Genomic DNA, 20,106 nt, shown 5'->3' on the forward strand with positions numbered 1-20,106 from the left:
GGCTTCAAGGCGAATACCAGCACACCTCTCGCTTGAATTGCATCGATCGTTGCTCAGACATACGGATCATTGCATCGAGCGGCGCAGCAAGTCAATCTCGACCCAGAAACCGGCTCTCGACAGGACGCGATCGGACTGATCCCCTCAGACTCCCAGCACGACGCATGTCAAATTCGTCCACCGTGGACTCGGCAGACTCGCGAGAACAGCAGCAGTGAGTCTAAGCTACTACGCGCGTCGAGCGCTGCGTAGCTCTGCCCGTGGAATTGATCTCCAACTAATTGTTCCGCAACGCATCCCGTCTCTCCCTTCAGGGCTGTCCTGGATATGCCTGTATCCGCCGGTCCCATGTCGCACTCGCTTCCTGCGAAACCTGTCGGCGCAATTCCCACCTCTGCCCAAACCGTGCCCTCGCAGCCGAATCTCGCGGTTTCCCAGCTCCCCTCGCGACCCCGCACCGTCGACTCGCCCAGTTCGGCGCGATTCCCGGTCTCGTCCGCTGTCACTCATTCTTCTTTGCCTGCGAAAACGATCAACGTGACCAATTCGGGAGACATTGCTACTTCCGCCGATCGTAAACCGACCTCGGACGACCTGGGCGCCTCCAATAATCTGACCAAAAAGGAAGAGACCAAGTCCGAAGATCGCAAACCGTCTCTCCCACCTCCATCGCCGTACTCTGCGAGTGCAGCACCCGTTTCTCTGATCGATTCGCGCCGAGAATCGTTCCGAATCCCTTCGGGGTCAAACTCGCCTCGTTCACGATCACGATCAAAGACACCACCTCTGGAACAGACGGTCCGACCGAAACGGGAAGACTCGACATCAGAGGAAGATGTTAAACCTCCCACCGAAAAGTCGGCCGAGAAAGCTGCGAACGGTACTCCCGCCAAAGGACGAGGTAGGGGAAGGCGGAAAACCGCCCAAGTCGAGATTGAACCGCAACTGATAGGAGATCTACCCCGCGCCGAAGAAGAGGTATGTGCTTGATACCAAATGGTTCGTATAATTGCGTGCACCGAGCTGATTCCCCTCGTTAAAAATCGTCAAGGCTGGAAGGACTTTTACCGAGATTTTGGAAAGCTCCTACTACAGCCGTCAGCTTGGAAACACGCCTTACTATGATCCTGATGCAGCTCGATGCGACTGTGTGTACCGAGCAGGTACAGCTTCTTTCCTTCCTTTCCCATAAATCCACTATTCAGCTACGATCTCGTTCTCTGACGATCCCGATAACAGGAGAACCATTGGACCATCAGGCGTGTGGGGAATACTCGGGATGTATGAATCGAATGCTGCAGATTGAATGCGAAGCAGGGGACTGTCGGTGTGGCGGACGGTGTCAGAACCAACGGTACGTTTCCGATCCGTCAAACTCACGCCTCTTTCATCTAGCAGAATCTCATCACTGCAAAATGTGTCGCTCGTTTGTGACAATAGGTTTCAAAATCGAGAATACGCGCCCATCGAGATTGTCAAGACGGAGAAGAAAGGGTTTGGAGTGCGAGCGATGACCGACATGACTGCCGACACGTTCGTGTACGAGTACGTGGGCGAAGTGATTGGTCCGGCCCCCTTCGCGCGCAAGATGAAGGATTACGCGCAGGAAGGGATCAAACATTTCTACTTCATGGCGCTCGACAAGGAAGTCTTTATCGATGCGACCAAGAAGGGCGGCAAAGGCAGGTTCTTGAATCACAGTTGCAACCCGAATTGTCAAGTCGCGAAATGGACCGTCGGCAAAAAGATGCGCATGGGCATCTTCACGAAACGCGACATCAAGAAGAACGAAGAGTTGACCTTCAACTACAACGTTGATCGATATGGGTGGGTTTACGCTTTTACCTCATGATACATCTCGATGCATCTCTGACCAGTTGCTCACCGTTGATTCTTTCGCTGTCTAGGCATCTCGCTCAAGAGTGTTTCTGCGGGGAACCGAACTGTGTCGGATTCATTGGAGGCAAGACTCAAACCGATATTGGAGGAATGGACGACCTCTACATCGATGCGCTGGGCATTGCAGACGAAGTCGAGGCACTCGGGCTCAAAGGCAACAAGAAGCGCAAGGGCAAGAAACTCGACGAAGATTACATTGTGCGTTCGACCCCGAGCCCCCAATGGTTTTAAGTGTTCCCCGACTGACCTCTGTTTCGACTTTGATTCTCTCGAAATGGCCTCAGCCTACTCTTACTCCGATCATTTCCGAGGATGTTCCGAAAGTCGCTTCTGCGATTCGGCAGGCACTTCAAACGAGGAGAATCCTTGGCAAGCTTTTGGAGCGAGTCCAAGTGAGCTAATTGTGAAACCCAATCTCCCGACTCGCTCGGTCTGCTTTACTGATGCAAACGCTCGGAAACTTTGCTCGCAGATGACGCATGATGAGGAAGTACAACGGCAGTTGTTGCGACTTCATGGCTTGTCGCTCATGAACAACATTCTCAAAGAGTACCCGAAAGACAACGAGATCCTAACTCTCGTTCGTTCCATTTCTGCCAATTGCGCAAAAAGATTTCACAGGACAGACAATTGATCCGGGTTTGTTTGAACAGGATCTGACGGTCTTGACAAAGTGGAAATTCCAAACACGCAACAAGATTGAAACGAGCAAGATTGAAGACGAAGTCAACAAGTACACCACACATGACGACGAGACAATCGCCAAGATGGCTCAGGCGGTGAGTTCAATCAATCCCTGACACGTCGTAGTCTTCTCGAAGAGGCGGTTGCTGAACTCGCGTAATAACCCCCCTGACTAGCTACTGGCGGCATGGAGCGAACTGTCCCTTGGATTCCGCATTCCGAAAGCACAACGGGTATGTTCCGTAGTTTCTCGACATGTGGTAAACAACACCAAGAGGTCACGTTGACCACGATTTCGGATGGCCTTTGCAGGATGCGAGCGACGATTCAGACTTGAAACGACCATCCCATTTCGATATCGACCAACTCGCGAAACGTTCCCGCCTCGAAGAAGAAGCACAATACTCTTCGGAAATGTTTGATCGATCCGATTTCGTCAGACCTACTGCAAACGTCGTCGCGACCGCTTCCCTCGCTCGACCTCGCAAACTCCCGTACGGATGGACTCTACTCCGAGACGACGAGGGTCGGGATTACTACGTCAATGATTTGACTCGAGCGACTCAACGCGAAGTTCCGCTCAAACCTGCGGAAGGACTTGCACCGAAACCAGTGGTACCGCAAACGTTCGACGCGAACGCGTTGTTGGCCGAAGCGGAACGAGCTGCGAGAGAAGCGAAGGAACTCGAAGACAAACGACGGGAGGAGGAGGAACTCGAGAAGAAGCGAGAACGGGAAGAACGCCACCGTCGCAAGAAGGAGGAGAAGGAAGCCCGTGAAAAAGCGCAGAAGGACAAGAAGGTGATGGGACTCTTTTCGGCCGTCGTCGTTTCCACCATGAGCAAGTACAGGAGTCAGTTTGATCCCGATGCGTTCAAGAAACGGGCGAAAGAGGTAAGCAGAGGTCTGTTCAAGGGTGTGGTTCTCGATCGCTCTTTGGCTCAACTCTTTCCGATGACAGGTGACGGAACTTTTGCTCGACAAAGAGAAGAAGCGACCGACGTACGACACGGACGTGTACGAGACGCTCTCGAGCGAGAAAGAGTCCAAGGTGAAATCGTTCGTCAAGGACTGGGTCAAGAAACTGCTCGAACGCAAGAAGAACGGTCGCAGCTCCTCATCTGGCTCAACGCCGAGACCTGCCCCGGCGACAACCGCATCCTCTCGCACGAGCACGTCTTCACGACCTTCGCTCTCGACTCGCCCTGATTCGTCGTCATCGAACTCGACGCCGAGACCTGCCGGGGTTGATTTCGACTCTCCCGCGACCCCGCAAACGGTTCAAGCGATGGAAGTCGACACTCCGATGTCGATTCTCGAAAGAGACAAGGACAAGCCCGCGGCGAACGGTGCGGGTACCCCTCCAGGAACCCCACCTTCGCGTCGCGATGCTTGAAGGATTCCGCACAGCTCCCCCGTCTGTTTGCTCAAATGATTCGCGGTCGGTTTCTACCGTTTTCTAGGACACTCCTGTCTCTCCATTCACGTGACTTTCGCACGCATTCGCCTAGTTTTCGCATTTCTGTCTATTCCCTTGTCGTGTCCCGCAATGCAGTTCGCAGTTGCCTCCCTGTCGCATCGCCAGCCGAATCCGAGTGACCACTAGCCTCGCAAGAGTGAGAGTGTGTGTTCTGATCGAGCGACCTGTACCTGAGTCGCGTGGGAGGCTGAAGAAGCGGGGTGGAAGACGAGATGCACCACGAGCAAGCAACACCTGATCGGAGGGACGGAGGAGCATGATTCATTGTTGCAGTTGATTCTACATGACTTGAAGACCAGGGCGAGAGGCGCGAGTCGCAGAGGTGAGCGGGAAAGAGAGAGATACTGGGGGTGAGGAAGGGTCGAAGAGAGTTTGCGAAAAAGCTCGATGTGTTTCTCTTCTCTCCGTCTTATTCACCCTCGAGTTAGGCCGCCCTTTAGTTCAAGATGGCGATTGCACCCAGGAGCGTCAGCAAAGTAAGCACCGCTGTCCCTCCCTCCCCTGTCTCCTTTGGCGGCGGCAAGAGCGAGACGAGGATCGGACAAAGTTCCCACCTCGCCTCGCTCTCGGCGCACACGCTCGCTAGCCGATCCACGAGCTGACGAACCGTGTGCTTTCCTTCCACCAGGTCTACAAGGTACAGCAGCGTTCCAATTCACCCGGGTTGTCAGGCGAGCGAGGCGAGAAACAGGCACCGCGAGATTTTTGACGCGCGCGGCGACGACGGGATCGGGTCCACTCTCTCGCAAAGCAGAGCAGGACAGGGCAGCAGGGGGTGGAGAGGAGGGTGCAGTGCCGGTCGTTACCCAGTCGGGCTCAGACGTATGAGACCCGGAGGTAGCTAGCAACTTCCCCTCGCGCGTGAGATCCCGCCCGACTGACTTTCCCCCCCTCGCTCTCGTCTCGCTCTCGCTCGCAATCAGGTCCCTCGTCGCCCCTACGAGGCTGCTCGTCTCGATGCCGAGCTCAAGCTTGCTGGAGAGTTCGGTCTCAAGAACAAGCACGAGATCTGGCGCATCTCGCTCACGCTCTCCAAGATCCGTCGTGCCGCTCGTGAGCTCCTCAAGCTCGACGAGAAGGACCCCAAGCGTCTCTTCGAGGGTAACGCCTTGATCCGCCGTCTCGTGCGCATCGGTGTCCTCGACGAGACCCGCATGCGTCTCGATTACGTCCTCGCCCTCAAGATCGAGGACTTCCTCGAGCGCCGCCTCCAGACCCAAGTCTTCAAGTCGGGACTTGCCAAGTCGATCCACCACGCCCGTGTCCTCATCCGCCAGAGGCACATCCGTGTCGGCAAGCAAGTCGTCAACGTTCCCTCGTTCGTTGTCCGTCTTGACTCGCAAAAGGTACGTTCATCCCCTCGATCTAGGACAATTCTTGAGTACTTTCGAGCTGATCGAGAACACGCTCGCATTGCATAATCTTTCGTTCGCCGTCATTCGCATTCGACTCGACTTGACCGCCTCTCACAGCACATCGACTTCTCGCTCACCTCTCCCTACGGAGGTGCCCGCCCCGGTCGCGTGAAGCGCAAGCGTGCTGCCGCCGCTGCCAACGCTGCCGGTGGAGAGGACGCCGAGGAGGAGGACGACGAGTAAACGCTCGTGTTCCGCCGCCGACTTTGTGTCTCCCGCCCTGCCTCCTTGAGTGTGTGTTGAAATCTGATCGAGGGGTTATTGTTGGTCCTACCTACCAAAAAAAATCGATACTTTCATCACTTGACGCTCAAGGCAAACTCCAAAAATCAACCACGATTGACTGTGTCTCGTCTCTCGCTCGTTGCCGCGTCGTGTTTTGTACGAACCCGATCTATCGGCAAAGTGATGCGATGCTTTCGTGTTCGGCGAAGCGAGATAAGGATAGAGGTTATATGGTCACGTGCCTGTGTGCGGTTCGCTTTGCTTCGGCTCTTGAGATTGCGGTTCGACTTGTTTCTAGAAGAGATTGTCTCTCTCTCTACTGCTTGCTGCCTGACTTGGGGTCAGAGACGCTCCGATTCGAGTATTGTCGCCCTTGACTGGTCGAGATCCGCGCCACAGCGACGTCAATCGCGGATCCGCCCCCGCCGGCTGCTCCCGATTAACTCCTCGCTTGCACGTTTTCATCGTTCACCCAAGACTGCTTCTGTGTTGTACATTCTCTCGGCAAGGTGAGAGCTGTCCTATCTCGGTGTGTTCCTGCATCCACAGCTTCCACCTCGGTCCCAGTGGACCACCTCGATCACTTTGGCAACCTCGAGCCGGTTTGCTGCTGTATGCTGATCCCGTTCGTCGCGTGACGCAGTCGGTCTGATTGGAAAGCGAGCATGCTTCGAAGCGCCATCAGCCGGACCTCACGGCTCGTTCGCTCACGCTCGACGCGCCCAGCACCTCCTGTACCTGTACCAGCCTGTAGCTGTTCCTTCTCGACCTCGATCTCTGCCGGTCAGAGAGCCGTGCAACCTTCACTCACACCCTCGAGACCTCTCGACGATGTCCTCCACCAAGCCTTCGACACTCCCTCAACTTCCTACGCCACTTCGCCAACAGTCGCACGTCCAGCCGGATTGTTCAACCAGCCCGCACTAGTACACCCGTCTGGATTCCCTACGCTCGCTTCGAAAACGACCTTGCGCGCAAAAGTGCTCGTCGACCGTATCGTTCGACTCGGGCAGGCACCAAGACCAGGATCGATCCAAGACGCGGAACAGGCATTGCTCGTCATGGTCAAGAACCTCGACCGGTTGAGCGACCTCTTGTGTGGGGTCATCGATCTGGCCGAACTCGTGCGCAATGTTCATCCCGACCTCGCGTGGGTCGAAGGTGCGAATGCGGCGTACGAACAATTGTGCGAGTACATGAACGAGCTCAACGTGCACGTAGGGTTGTACGAGGTTCGTTTCTCAAAGTCGTCCTTTATTTCCCTCGCTCTTTCGTGCTACGGCCTGAAAATCCTTTCTGGTCTGTGCTCGCAGGGACTGAAAACGATTCACTCGCTCTTGCCCGCATCGACTCCATCAAAATCTCCAGAACTGTTTGCCGCGTACGCAGTCGCGACTCCGTTCCTGCGAGACTTTGAAAAATCGGGCATTCACTTGCCCGAACACGAACGCGCCGAGTTTGTCACCCTCTCGACTTCGATCCTACAACTCGGACGTCGGTTCCTTCAAAACGCGGCAGATTCAGAAGCTCGAGAACCCGTGTCGGTCACTCGAGCCGAAGTCGAAGCTGCGTTCGGAACCATCACCGCGAGAAAGATTTTCCCGGTCGAATTGGGAGACGAAGGGTGGTTGGATCCTACCAGTTGGGAAGGGAGGGTTCTCGCTCGACATCACCCTTCGGCCGTTGTACGCAAACGGTTCTACGTCGCTTCGCATGCCGCTCCACAAGACCACGTCGAAACGCTCGAACAATTGTTGCTCGAACGAGGCAAACTCGCCAACCTCGTAGGAAGGAACAGTTGGGCAGAAGTCGCACTCGAGGACAAGATGGCTCGTACTCCTGAAAGCGTTCAAGGATTTCTCGATGCACTCGAACGTCACAATCGACCTCTGGCAGAGAAAGACCTAGACACGTTGCGTCAAGTCAAAGCGTTGCAATTCGCACAAACCGATGCAGGATCTCGAGGGGATCACGCACGCAAGATCAACGCGTGGGATCGAGATTTCTTGACCGATTTGACCGGGTCTTCAACTTCGCCGTTGCCGGACGTTTCACCCTTCTTCTCGGTTGGAGCCTGTTTCGCTGGATTGTCGAAACTGTTCACGAGCCTGTACGGGATCAGGTTCGAAATCGAGGAACCCAACGTTGGAGAAGTTTGGGCTCCCGGAGTTCGCAAGTTGAAAGTGATGGACGAAGACGAAGGTCGAATCGGAACGATCTACTGCGACTTGTTTGCTCGAGAGGGCAAAGCTCCCGGTGCGGCACACTACACTGTCAGGTGTTCTCGCAGAGTCGACGACGATGATGTCGAAGGAGATTTCAACGGCAAGAGTTACGCGATCGTCGATGGAGTCCAAGTTCAGCGGAGTGACATGGAAGGGATCGTTGTGGAACCGACCGAGTATCGAGGTCGACCAGGCAAACATCAAGAACCGATCGTCGTCCTCGTGTGTGCGTTTGGCAATTCGGAAGGAGCGGGAAACGCTCCTGCTTTCTTGCAGTGGCACGAAGTGGAGACTCTGGCACACGAGACTGGACATGCTCTACACTGTAAGAAACCCTTGTTTTCCCTTCCCTCCGACAATATAGACTTCTTCTCGAAAAAAAGAGAAGAGAGACTGACTCCCTATTGCCAACTTTCGACAGCCATGATCGGACGAACCGAGTACCACAACGTTGCTGGAACCCGTTGTGCGACCGACTTTGTCGAGTTCCCCTCCATCTTGATGGAACACTTCATCTCGTCACCTTCAGTCTTGGCTCAGTTTGCGAAACATCATCGAACGGGTCACACTCTGCCTTCTTCAATCTTTGACCAACTCCTCGCGGAACGATCGAGGTTCTCGGCACTTGAAACTTCTTCTCAAATCATGATGGCGGCACTCGATCAAGCGTACCATTCATCCTCAGTAGCGACGACCGCTTCTCAGCAAACCGACTTTGATTCGACTCGAATCCTCGCCGACATTCAAGCTCGATACCACGTGATCCCACACGCACCTGGAACGGCTTGGCAAACTCAGTTTGGACATTTGTTCGGGTACGGAGCGACGTACTACTCGTACTTGTTTGATCGAGCGATCGCCGCTCGAGTGTTTTCGACCCAATTCGCGCAAGATCCTCTCAACCGGGAACAAGGAGAATTACTCAAGAAGAAAGTTCTTAGGTTTGGAGGAGGTAGAGAACCTTGGGAATTGATTGGAGAACTCGTTCAAGATGATCGAGTGGCGAGAGGTGGGAAAGAGGCCATGGAGGAAGTGGGCAAATGGGGTATCGAAGATGCTGCACGAGGGGCATGATACTTTCCGATGCTTGGCATGACTTGTATCATGTACCAGAAGAAGAACAAAAAGGGACTTTGGAGGGCGATCCTTCACGCCCCGTCTCGATAGATGTATATGCATATTCCGAACGCGAAACTTTTTGAACACATCGAGACTTCCTCCGTCGGTCGCAAAAGATTGAGGATGGAGAACGTCTAGAAGTTTCTATATATTGACAAGTACAGGGCGAGGACCAATTTACCCACCGAAACAAAAAAGAAAGCGAGAGACTTTTACATGAGCATTCCCAACGATTGAGCCATCGCTTTCTCATTCTTTTCCATCCTCTGTTCTCCTTCTTGCACAGTCTCTTCCCTACGTTGAATCGATCCACCTGCTTGAGGCGGCCCGACTTCTCGAAGAGGTTCAGGAGATTTGAATCGCACGTGAGGACTGCGAACCATTTTGCGCAAACTCATACTCGAAGAAGCGAGGACATTGCGTCTCGTTTTGTTCAGGAACGGGAACGTCGAGTTTGCGATCGAAGGTGCGTACGAGTGTTCGGAACTCGTTGACGAGGTAGCTGAAGGAGGTCGCACTTCGAACGAAGGTTGTGAGATTGAAGTGAGCGAAGGTTGGACAAAGGTCGACGGTGGAGGCAGGTGATACGCATGCCTCGTACCGAGAGCCGGTGGCGGGGGTGGCGGAGGCGGGGGTGAAGAAATGGTTGTCGAGAATGTCGACGGAGATACTGGAGACCGACTCGAGCTCGAGATAGTCGAAGGGCTCAAATAGAGCGAGTGATCAAATTGGAGAGGCTGACTGTGAATCGGAAGAGCCTGACGGATGGTCGACCCCATTGAGGGAGATACCTGCCGTGCGGGTGATGCCGCTGGAAGAGGCGCGGCAAGAGAGGCGTACACCGGAATTGGCCGCCCGTCTGCGCCTATAATGTAAGATTGCGGTTGAAGCGGCGGCGACATTGCGGCAGACGAGAAAGGGTATTGTTGCGGGAGTATCGGTTGACGGCCGGACGCAGGCCAAAGGTGTTCTTGAGGCGGAAAGCTAGGGGTACCGGCGTTCCGCGGGCGAAAGCCATGAAACTCTCCCTCCTCGCTTATGCTACCGACTTGGGTCACAGACCTGAGACGCTCTCGACTTGGAGCTGAAGCGTTGTGAGATCGCGATCCGAGCGTCGAGGTAGTATGTGTTGCCAAAGCAGGTGATTGCAGGAATGCAGCCGGGATCGAAGGCACCGATGGCACAGCTGCGATAGATTGCCTCCTGATGTGCTCGTATGGGGGCAGAGTCGCGCTTGTGACATGCGATATCATTGATTGGGCGTCCTGATTGTCGCTAATCGTCGATGAGGCGTCTCCTTCGTCGTTCCATTCTTCGCGGACATCGCCTGCACGCTCGTTCTCGTGACGCACAGCTACCTGTTTCTGGTTGGAGGAATGCTGGATCGGCTGCGTTCCGATCCGATCCGGCATGCCCGGGGGCAGAACACGTCCATAGAGCGAAGGCGCCATGATAGAAGCGGTCTCGTAGGCTCTTGGTATCTTCGATTCATGCGACAGCTCGCTATGAGGTACAGGAGGAAGAGTTGTAGGTGCGGGCGGGTAAGGACGAGAATCGACATGGTCGGCCGTGCTCGGACGCCTTAGGGTCTGTTTAGGCGCAGAGACCGGATCTGCGGTAGAAGGCCTTCGTCTCAGTCCTGCTTGTGATGATGTCGAGGACGCAGGTCGAGGTAGGGGATACTGCTGCGATTGTGCGAGAACCGGCATGACTGGCGATCTCGAATCTGTATCCGAATACGGACTTGCGGGCAGTCGTCCAGTCTTGTCGAGAGCAATGTTCTGTGATGTAACAGATCCAGCTGTGTTCGTTCGGGAACGAGTCTGGTTCCCTCCTTCTTTGAACGAGTTCGAAGTTTTGTCGAGGTACAATTGTCCAAACTCGGAATACAAATCTTCTCGGGATACGTGGGGTTGCACGGATTGCGGAGGATGAGAATAGGTCGAGCGATAAGTACCGGCGATCGAATCAGGAGGCGAGGTCGAATAGGGCGTCGAATCGCCCCAGTTCGAGTCGGCATACTCGGATTCCGCTGTTGAGGAACTTGGGCCGCGACCATACGAAGAAGAAGGTACCGAAGATGCAGGAGACTTGGTGGCGGCGGCCATTGCAAGCCTTTGAGCGGCTTCGAGGTGCTGTTGCGCAAGTCGAAAGTGTTCTTGCGCTGGGGGATCGACCGAGTGTTCAGAATACAAGAAAGGCGCACAATCAGACGAAAGCCTTACCGATTTCAGCATCGGTCATGCCTGCACGACCTCTCGTACTACCTTGGGTTGTGAGCGTATCCCTCGAGCTGACGGATCTCAGACCCGAAATTTCGTCATGCGACACGAGCCTGTTCACAGGCGAACGTGCCTTTTGGTCGTTCCTCCAGCGCTCGACATGGTCACTTTGAGCCTGGACCTCGGAACGCTTGTCGCCTGGCACCGGTCTCGGCTCGTCGTAAGCCGGCACACCTTCATGGGTGTCGTTGACTCTCTCCCAGCCTTGATCCGCAAAGTCCTCGGATGCCTCGTGCCACGCGCCGTGTCGTCCATCCTCGAGTGGTACGATCGATTGCATGGGGGAATGTTGTTGCAGCTGAGTCTGCGGAGTTGCCGATTCGCTGAACAGCTCGTGTGGAGCACGAGGCGGCGCGGAGGGCAACGGACCCCGAATTGAGCTGGTTGGCGAGCCGATTGCCGCACGAAAAGAGTATGTCGCAGGTCGAATGGTGTCGATCGAGTTGCGATCGCACGTTGGTGCGGAGGGTCGAGATGCAGGGATGAGGAGGGTCCTCAGGGTTGGCGGCGTGGGTGACGCACGACAGGAGCGGGAGCTGAAACGAGTCGGTACCGTCTCGGCCAAGACCGCGCGATTCGGTTCACTGTGCCGAACGGGCAGATTCGTGGAAGAGGTTCGAGAGAGGCCCATCGTGCAGTAGCGTGCACCTTGCGGGCGACGCAGAAGGGGCCCTGGCTCGGCGAGCAAGGACCTGTTGGCGTATAAGCGAAAGGAGGGATTCGACAAGCAAGGTCAAGGAGAGAGAGAGCGCGTTTCAGACGAGAACATAGATTCTCAAGCTTCGGCACACGGTGCTCGCCAAGGAGAGTCGTGAACTCTAGAATCTCGGAGACGGACGAGTCGAAGCGTAGCGCTCCGTGCACGCATGTCCGAAACCGCGGCGAACCTCGAGATACGACAGCCCGCTTGCTAAGCCGCTAACCCACATAGTAGGGAGCTTCTACAAGCGATAAGCAGCTGCAGGACAACAGACGCGACGCAAAAGGTTCGTTGCGAGATCAAGAACAGTTGTCCGGTATTCGTTGGTCTACGTCCGGCACGATCGTTCGTCTATAGGCCGCAAAAGTCGTAGTTCCCGGATATATCATCGTCGTACGGAGGCGCGAGGTTCTGTCAAGAGGAACTGTGAGGATGGCAATTGAGCGATCGACTCTCTCCTCCTCCCCACCTCGAGCCGTTCTCGGCAGCCTCGCCATGGAGCACGATACCTCGCAGGACCCGGATGGCTCAGGCATGCCCGAGTTTGACACATCGTTCTTCCCGGCACCGTCTCCCTATTTCCACCGGTACAGCACCGCCAACCTCGCTTTGCCGCCCGACACTCTCATCTCGGACGTCCCCGGCGAGCCCGTGCCATTCCTGGCGAGCGAACTCGAACCCCCCCACGTAGATTGGATCGTTCAGGAGGGCAGTTACTCGGTCTTTGGCGAGACCTGGCCCGTAGAGGAGCACTTGCCTACCCTCGAAGAGATGGGAGTTCAAGAAATGTTTGATCGGTCCCAAGGTATGGATTATGCACTCGTGTCAAAGCGATCCCGAAAGCGACGAACCGCTCATCCCTTCCCCGTTATCTGATCTCAGATCGCAAGCAGTCGCTCCAGACTCTCCTTCGCGCCCTCCTCGTCACCTACACACAGTTGCTCAATTCGATTCTGACTCCTCCGCCTTCACGCTTACATCCCCGTCCGTCGGCCCCACCTCCTCCTACGGACTCGAACCAGAACCAGAACCCGAACGAACCCCAGCCATCACAAGCTCCATCCGATCCACAGCGTCTGACGGAACACGCGAGGCTGATAAGCATCAACATGCACCATCTCGTCAACGAGCTGAGACCCGTACAGGTTAGTCTGTGTAGCCCCCGTTTCTTCCGGTCGTGCCAGTCATCTTACCGATGAGGGCGATTCGATCTCGTGAACCTGCAGGCGAGAGAAACCCTCAAGCTCATGATGCGCGATCAGATCGATCGAAGGCGAGCGAAAACTTTAGCGATCAAAGAGTGAGTCGACTCGATACACGTGAAGCCGTGTGCTAGCATTGCTCTGGTTCTTACTGTTTTATCGCTACGCGTTTTCAGGCGTTGCCAGGACATCCACAAGACCCTTGCAAATTTGCAAACCCAGATTCAGAGGACTGCAGTGAACGTCTCGTCCTCGACGACGCAGGCGAATGGAGCAACCCCTCGAGCCGAGCTCGACTCGCTCGGGCATTCACCGCTCAACGCTACCGAAGCTTCTCCAGATCCTGAAACGATACGCAAACAGCTCATGAAGCTAATAGACAACCTCTAATCCTCTTTTACCCCGAATCTTGTTGTTGTATTACTCTCCAATCTCTACTGCCACCGTTTTTTCCGACCCGCGGTCTGTGTGGCGACCACATTTCAACGACGTATGAGCTGGTTTTGCACAGTGCACGGGATCTGTGGCGTTCTCGGGAGCTCGGTCGTTCATTATTCCGTGTATTGCAGAATCCGATCCCGAGCTAGTGCGCTTGGCGGTTTTCTATTCTTCCTCGTGGCCCATTTCCTTTGCACCGTGCCAAGGTAGTCGTTAGGCGATCTTGTCGACAAGTAGGCGCGGGAAAGGATTGTCAAAAGACTTCCGAAGCTCAGACCTTGCCAGATCCGGCAAGTGGGCTTGTCAAACTTTCTCACAGTTTAGGGATCCGGGCTCGCCATCCTACCCGTTCCGTAGTCCTCACTAATGTTCGTTGACACGTTTTTGGTTGTGTTATTTGCATTGCAGTACTCGGGGATCTGTCGAAAGAGGGGAGACAAGCTTGAAAGGAGGATCTGGGGTTCTCCTGTTCCTTTCTCTCTTTCACTACTGTTCAGGAGTGTAAGTACCTTTGTTTCTGCTTCAGCAACGTTGGAGGACGAGTGAAGAGGAAGTAGCGGAGGCATGTTGAACGAACTTCTTCCGACGAAAGATCGCTCGGCGGGCTCCTCGAGCTCTAGGAGCGGTGATTTTCGAATCGATGTTCATTACATAGCTTACATGCCTCTGTCAATTAGAGTCTCGACGCCACCGCAGACGAACGTCAAAAACCGTTGCGCTTGCTTCGTCGACCCTCGTCTTCATTCCTTTCTTCTTGCGACCCTTGGCTGGTCCAGACAAGCACAACTCTTTAGAGGACTATAATCAATCATCTGTAACGAATCACCAGGAAAACAATGAAGTTCTCGATCGTCGCCACTCTGGCATTTGCCACTCTGTTCACTCCTCCGACGACTCTCGCTCGACCTTCCGCCAACTCGATCCAGCAACTCGGCGACGCTCAATACATCGCTGAAGACTCGGATGCTGGTCTCGAGAAGCGCGCTGACCTCGAGTCGAGATCGACTCGTCAACGTCCTGCTTGGCTCGCCCGGTATGTCCCTTTCAAACCCAGCAGGTTCCACGAGGAACATCGTCACTGATTTCGTTTTCCATCGGTTCGTTGGCCAAAGTATGACCTCGGGCTCGAGTGTCTAGTGAGTTTTGGGCTGCTCGGACCGTCGACTTGAGCTCGTGCTGAATTCTCGAAATCTCCTCTTTGTCTTTGCAGCTCCTGGTCGCGAGTCGTCAGAACTCGTCCAGCGACAACATCTACTACAAAGCCAACTTTGACCACCTCGACTCCCGTTGCGACACCCACTTTCATCGCTGGATCCGACGTTCGCGATCTCGCACTCACCGAACACAACCGCTTCCGAGCGTTGCACAACGCTCCCGCATTGACGTGGTCACAACCTCTCGCAGAGTGAGGAGCTCCACTACTCGCTTTATCGAAGCAGCGTACTGACATTTGTGGGCTCTTCGGGGATCGATTATTATTAGCGCCGCCTACAAGTGGGGTTCCCGTTGCGTGTTCCAACACTCGCAGGGTGCGGTTGGTCCCTATGGTGAAAACTTGGCGGTTCGTCTCTCGCGCCTTTTTTTTCTGCTCCCGACTCTTCTCGTTGAGAGCTGAGTTTGAGGGTCGGTTTTACAGGCTACAGCAGGTTACAAGACGGACATTGTGACGGGAGCTTGTCAAGGTTGGGAAGCTGAAGCGTCTGATTACAATCCTTCAAACCCAAACTACTCGCACTTTACCCAAATGGTCTGGAAGGTACGATTTCTCGTCTCAGTATACTCTTCTTTCGCTCATGTTGTTGACTTGGTTTGCGTTTCTTCTCGTTGGGTCTGGATTACACACACACAAAAAAGGCTACGACTCAATTGGGTTGCGCTCAAGTGACTTGTCCGCCTGGTTCAATCTTTGATGCTCGGTACGGCAACTCGACGTTCTACGTGTGCGAGTACAACCCTCCTGGCAACGTGTACCCCGCTTCGAATTTCCGTAAGCTTTCTTTTTCTTTTTGGCGATGAACGCTTTCCGCCCCTTCTCGTGGCTCTGATTGAGGAGTAGGCCTCCATTTTCGCTGAACATCTTGTTCGTACTGTTATAGTCAAGAACGTCGAGTAGTATGTTACGGTCATTGTTTCCCCGAGATGCTCGAGTAGGCTCTCGCTACCAATTTCACTCTCTCTTTCTCCCTCTCGTTCAGTTCCATATCGTTTCTGCCAATGAATACAATCATCTTTCGAATATATACTTTGGCGGATGGATGCTTCCGTAGAAAACCTTGTAAAGCGGTTCAGCCCAAATAAGGTGAAGCCACCATGGATTCAATTCAAACGACTTGTAAAGGTTCTCGATCGTGCTCATTGACGACGACTTTGTATTTGTACTGTTCTTGTTCTCCGAGGTTCTCGTTGAGTACCGATTCGAGTCGAGGGGCGAAATGGGAGAGCCAAGGTCGTTCAGTTGCAGTGTGATTACCTGCACACGAGAAAAGTTGATCACAACTCGATCAGCTTTCAAAGTTCTGTCTGATCTCTCTCTGTCCCTCTCTGTACGGAACCGAACAGTCGCTCGCTTCCTGACCGAGAGACGAGGAGTGAGAGGGAGGGAAACAGGACCGACAGCATAGAACGTGGATTCCCTTTGCATTCGCCGCAAGAATTTCGTGCTATTCTCACCCAAGTGCGTCAGGAAAGTCCTGGTCGCAAGAGACGCAAGTCATGAGATGAGAGATATAGCGTTGTGCTCACGTGACCCATCTCTCCCGTCAAGTAGAGATCCGCCTCGACGTTCTTGAGAACCGAACTTCCTGATCCTGCGCAGATGGCGATAGTCGAAATTTCGTCGGGTCCAGTGGGAGACCATGCTGCTTGAACTGATGGAACGAAAGTTCGTTAGTTGATTCGAGATCCACGTAGAGAGGACGGGGGGGAAACAAAGGCTCACGGTGTTTCAAGTCGAGAGTCGCTTTGACCGCATTGACCACCTTCTCTTTCGTTGGTAGATCATTGGGAGTATATACTTCTTTCAGGTCGACGATGCGTCCCATGCCGCAACCTTGTTGCCCCTCGGGAGGGTTGCGCTCCTCTTTGATCGCTCTCGAACCCTTTCCCTCTCCGGGACGAACCAAGTTCCACGTCGTGGCGCCAGTGTCACAGAACGAGATGATGTTGCTCGCCATGAAATCGTTCGTACCATCGACCGCGACGTCTGCCGCAGTGTGGATGGTGTAGACGGCGATTCCATTCGCGACGCATTCGAGTAACGAGCGTTGGAGTGGGTTCGCGAGGGTGAGGGATTTGAGTCCCGAGAAGATCGGAGGATGGTACGTCAGGATCGCGGTGGTGGAAGGGTCTGCCAAGGCGGACTCGACGACCGGTCGAGTGACTTCAACGAGAGAGAGTCCGAGGATTTTGGTTTTGCTGAGCTCAACTTCCTTCGTCCGGTTGTAGCAGAAAGTAGTGAGAGGAACCTACGGTCGATACAGATGTGTACTGTACGGTGAGGTCCTTGTGGTTCGTGTGGACGGGGAGGTTCAACCATCGTGCCGACATTGTCCCAACTTGTTTCGGCGAGAGAGAGCGGAGTCAAACGTTCAACTGCCGCTTTCAGGTGAGTCAGAGTCGACATGGTTCTTCGCAGAGTCGAGAATCCGTAAGAGCGTAGAAGCATAGAGAAAATGTGGAGCGCGCGCACAACGCGTCTCATCTCTTGCTGCACACTACGTCACCACATCACCTCGCCCCTCGAGTGCCAACCGATGACGGACGAACGGTCGAGGTCCTCTCATTTGCGATCAAACCGAGACCGCGACAGGTCCCGTTCGAGGTCTCCTCGTCGACACCAACATTCGAGTCACTCTTCCTCGACCCGCGACCGGGATCGCAGTCGATCCCCTCGTCGAGACAAGGACAGAGACCGTGACTCGAAAGGACAGGACCGGGACAGACGCAGAGACAAGCGTGCAAAGGATCTCGACGCCGACAGCGACCAAGATGACGATCGAGGACCTCCCGATGGAGTCGACGAGATCACTTCTGACGATTTCTTTATCAAAGCGACCGAACTGAAACTTTGGCTCTGGGAAGAGAAGGGCAAAGTCGGTCCCCTCTCGCCCTTTCTCTCTCAAACTGCTGATTGCCAGACTCACCCTGAGAGTCGCGATTACTCCCTTTGCGCATCCAGAAACTCGATTCGCTCAAGAATGAAGACGCAAGACGGTCAGTAGTAACACCCGTCTCTTCCATACCGTATAATTTCAGGACTCATTGGTATATGCTTGCATTGGACTGTCAGGTATTTCAAGAAATTCTGCCGAGCTTGGAAACGTGGTCGATTGTCCGGTCAGTTGCGACAAAGTCTTCTATCCTTCCTCCCGAAAGCTCAAAAACTCACGCAAACCGCTGCTTGCCGCCGTGTGGAACAGACAATTTCTACGCAGGCATCTCTCCAGCATCTCTCCCTTCATCCATCTCTACTTCTCACTCGTGGTCGTTCTTGTCGAAAGCTTCTCAACGAGACCTCGACACGGCCGCATCCGTTCGCAAATCGATCGATACGGGTTCGAAAGAGAAATCTTACGATCCCTCGTCCTCATCAACCCGTACGATCACGGGTCCTTCGAGTTCTTCGAAACCTCGGTTAGGACCTGTACTGCCTCCAAGCTCGGCGGTCGAGCAGTTGCAGAACGAACGAGACGAACTCGATCGAGCGAGACTCCAAGACAGGTCTCATCGAGATTCGATTCGCAAACGAGACCATCGAGAAGCACGACAAGAAGCTCAATCGGAACGAGCGACGGGGAGAGATCGGTTGATCGAGAAACGTAGGGAAGGGAACCAGAGTCGGAGAGAGTTTGAACAGAGTCGAGAAGGGGGAGGGATGGTTGAAGTTCCTGAAGAAGTTCTCATGGGAGGTTCGACGGGAAGTAGCTTCCAGGATGCGTTGAGGGAACGAGAACGAGCGCAACAGAGGAGAGAAGGGTGGAAACAGAACCACCGTGAGGAACAAAAAGCGATCGTGTACGCTTTCCCATCCTCTCTCTCTCTTTGGAGGTGACTTTGACCTGATTCGAATTTCTCCTGGCTCAAACAGCTCGGACAAGTTCTCGGCGTACAAACAGAAAGAGGATGCGACCATGGCACAATTGAAAGCTCTCGCAGCACAACGATTTGGCCCTCCTTCGTAGTAGTAGCTCGGTACTGTAGGTATGCGTGTGGAAAATTACTCTCTGTTGCAACCCTTGTATACCCTTGTCGCCCGGTGGAGCTCCAGATTCAGTTGCGATCGATCGGAGTCTTCACTGTGCACCTCTTTCCGGTACAGCAGCACAAGCACTGACTGGTTTCTGGCATTTCAAAAGAGAGCATCACGAGAACTACTGCGACTCCGCCAGGAAAACAAAAGGAGACCTGATCGCAAGCTTTGACAACCTTGTCTCTTACTCCTCGTACTCGGAAGGGTCGCAGCCGAGTTGCTTCAACATGTCGCGAGCGTGAGCGCGAGCTTCGTCAGAGACATCGTCCCTCTTCAAAGTGCCCTTGTATCCCGAGATTTGCCTGACAAAAGGTTGTCGGTGGACATCAGCTCAATCTCTCACGAGGTTTCTCTGAGAAAAGATTCGACGAAGTTCGGACCTGTGACGGTGAACTTCTTCCTCATGCGTCTCGGCGTGGTGAGTAGCAACCGTCGTCTTGGTGCCACGAGCATGAGATTCCGACTGATGCAAGTCCGAAGGTTTGTCTCCATGAGCTGCTTCGAGATCGTGAAGGATCTTCTCTGCAGTCTATGACACACGAGAGCGTTGCACGGCTGATCAGCTTCCTGTCAGAGAGGTGAAACTTTAAAAGAGGAACGAGGGAGAGCGACTTGCTTCTTTCGCTTCGGCAGAGACGCGAGGGTTGTGAACCGCCGCAACGTATCCTGCGTGAACACGATTGTAGCTCTATAACACCGCAGACATACTTGAACCGAGTCAGGATACTCTAATAGAATACACGGCACGACGGGGCCACGGCTACTGTACTCGCCTTTTCCGCAACGACCTGACCTTTCTCGTCCGACTCGATGACCTTGTTGCCTTCGACAGAGAGTTGGTGGGCCATTGTTGCTGTGGATGTACGGAGTAGATAGGTTGCGTCGAGGGCTGCGGCAAGCAAGAGGAGGCGCCTCGTGTTAGACTCGAGGCCAAGCACGACAAGGGCTGGAGGGAGTAGCGCAGAGCGAGGATGCGTACGAGTAGGGTCGTAACAACTGATGAGGCAGTTAGACGGGGAGGTGAAGAGGAGAGAGAGAGGAAGGGCGAGAGCGAGCTGATGTCACTGATTTGGCTCGCGGACGGGGTGCGAGCGCGCGCTTGTCTCGTTTCGGACCTTCCCATCGGCAACTCTCTCTCTGTCTCTTTCCAAGTAGACCAGAGTGGATACGAGTACAGCGTTCTGGGTCC

At 54.3% G+C, this 20,106-nt stretch overlaps 9 protein-coding genes across 9 annotated transcripts; 6 read left to right on the plus strand and 3 right to left on the minus strand.

Moving 5' to 3' along the window:
• Positions 1-348: 348 nt before the first annotated feature.
• Positions 349-3,979, plus strand: JCM15063_002482 (uncharacterized protein; the record flags this gene model as incomplete). Its single annotated transcript, XM_076677582.1, has 11 exons — positions 349-978; positions 1,052-1,163; positions 1,240-1,354; positions 1,441-1,827; positions 1,908-2,097; positions 2,184-2,291; positions 2,372-2,479; positions 2,553-2,678; positions 2,760-2,816; positions 2,896-3,477; positions 3,545-3,979. The coding sequence occupies 11 exons, from the start codon at positions 349-351 to the stop codon at positions 3,977-3,979; spliced, it is 2,850 nt and encodes a 949-aa protein (XP_076535280.1).
• A 530-nt stretch (positions 3,980-4,509) lies between these two features.
• JCM15063_002483 (uncharacterized protein) lies at positions 4,510-5,661 on the plus strand (the record flags this gene model as incomplete). The annotated part of the gene is made up of 3 exons (XM_076677583.1): positions 4,510-4,539; positions 4,987-5,409; positions 5,536-5,661. 3 exons carry the CDS (start codon positions 4,510-4,512, stop codon positions 5,659-5,661), a joined length of 579 nt encoding a protein of 192 aa, XP_076535281.1.
• A 707-nt stretch (positions 5,662-6,368) lies between these two features.
• On the plus strand, positions 6,369-9,002 carry OCT1 (metalloendopeptidase; the record flags this gene model as incomplete). The annotated part of the gene is made up of 3 exons (XM_076677584.1): positions 6,369-6,935; positions 7,017-8,253; positions 8,350-9,002. 3 exons carry the CDS (start codon positions 6,369-6,371, stop codon positions 9,000-9,002), a joined length of 2,457 nt encoding a protein of 818 aa, XP_076535282.1.
• Positions 9,003-9,259: 257 nt separating this feature from the next.
• JCM15063_002485 (uncharacterized protein) lies at positions 9,260-11,960 on the minus strand (the record flags this gene model as incomplete). The annotated part of the gene is made up of 2 exons (XM_076677585.1): positions 9,260-11,211; positions 11,273-11,960. The coding sequence occupies 2 exons, from the start codon at positions 11,958-11,960 to the stop codon at positions 9,260-9,262; spliced, it is 2,640 nt and encodes an 879-aa protein (XP_076535283.1).
• A 564-nt stretch (positions 11,961-12,524) lies between these two features.
• Positions 12,525-13,621, plus strand: MED7 (mediator complex subunit MED7; the record flags this gene model as incomplete). The annotated part of the gene is made up of 4 exons (XM_076677586.1): positions 12,525-12,834; positions 12,912-13,174; positions 13,256-13,329; positions 13,408-13,621. 4 exons carry the CDS (start codon positions 12,525-12,527, stop codon positions 13,619-13,621), a joined length of 861 nt encoding a protein of 286 aa, XP_076535284.1.
• An 884-nt stretch (positions 13,622-14,505) lies between these two features.
• JCM15063_002487 (uncharacterized protein) lies at positions 14,506-15,782 on the plus strand (the record flags this gene model as incomplete). The annotated part of the gene is made up of 7 exons (XM_076677587.1): positions 14,506-14,702; positions 14,782-14,805; positions 14,880-15,074; positions 15,152-15,230; positions 15,306-15,425; positions 15,524-15,656; positions 15,766-15,782. 7 exons carry the CDS (start codon positions 14,506-14,508, stop codon positions 15,780-15,782), a joined length of 765 nt encoding a protein of 254 aa, XP_076535285.1.
• Positions 15,783-15,990: 208 nt separating this feature from the next.
• On the minus strand, positions 15,991-17,291 carry NIF3 (uncharacterized protein; the record flags this gene model as incomplete). Its single annotated transcript, XM_076677588.1, has 5 exons — positions 15,991-16,139; positions 16,284-16,329; positions 16,412-16,536; positions 16,608-17,048; positions 17,138-17,291. 5 exons carry the CDS (start codon positions 17,289-17,291, stop codon positions 15,991-15,993), a joined length of 915 nt encoding a protein of 304 aa, XP_076535286.1.
• Positions 17,292-17,421: 130 nt separating this feature from the next.
• On the plus strand, positions 17,422-18,849 carry JCM15063_002489 (uncharacterized protein; the record flags this gene model as incomplete). The annotated part of the gene is made up of 5 exons (XM_076677589.1): positions 17,422-17,760; positions 17,847-17,881; positions 17,958-18,004; positions 18,088-18,682; positions 18,756-18,849. 5 exons carry the CDS (start codon positions 17,422-17,424, stop codon positions 18,847-18,849), a joined length of 1,110 nt encoding a protein of 369 aa, XP_076535287.1.
• A 252-nt stretch (positions 18,850-19,101) lies between these two features.
• Positions 19,102-19,765, minus strand: JCM15063_002490 (Con-6 family protein; the record flags this gene model as incomplete). The annotated part of the gene is made up of 4 exons (XM_076677590.1): positions 19,102-19,219; positions 19,298-19,439; positions 19,530-19,605; positions 19,691-19,765. The coding sequence occupies 4 exons, from the start codon at positions 19,763-19,765 to the stop codon at positions 19,102-19,104; spliced, it is 411 nt and encodes a 136-aa protein (XP_076535288.1).
• Positions 19,766-20,106: the final 341 nt, after the last annotated feature.

The sequence above is a fragment of the Sporobolomyces koalae genome (assembly GCF_050403365.1).
Source record: "Sporobolomyces koalae JCM15063 DNA, S_koalae_JCM15063T_v1_ctg9, whole genome shotgun sequence".
Classification (NCBI taxonomy): domain Eukaryota; kingdom Fungi; phylum Basidiomycota; class Microbotryomycetes; order Sporidiobolales; family Sporidiobolaceae; genus Sporobolomyces; species Sporobolomyces koalae.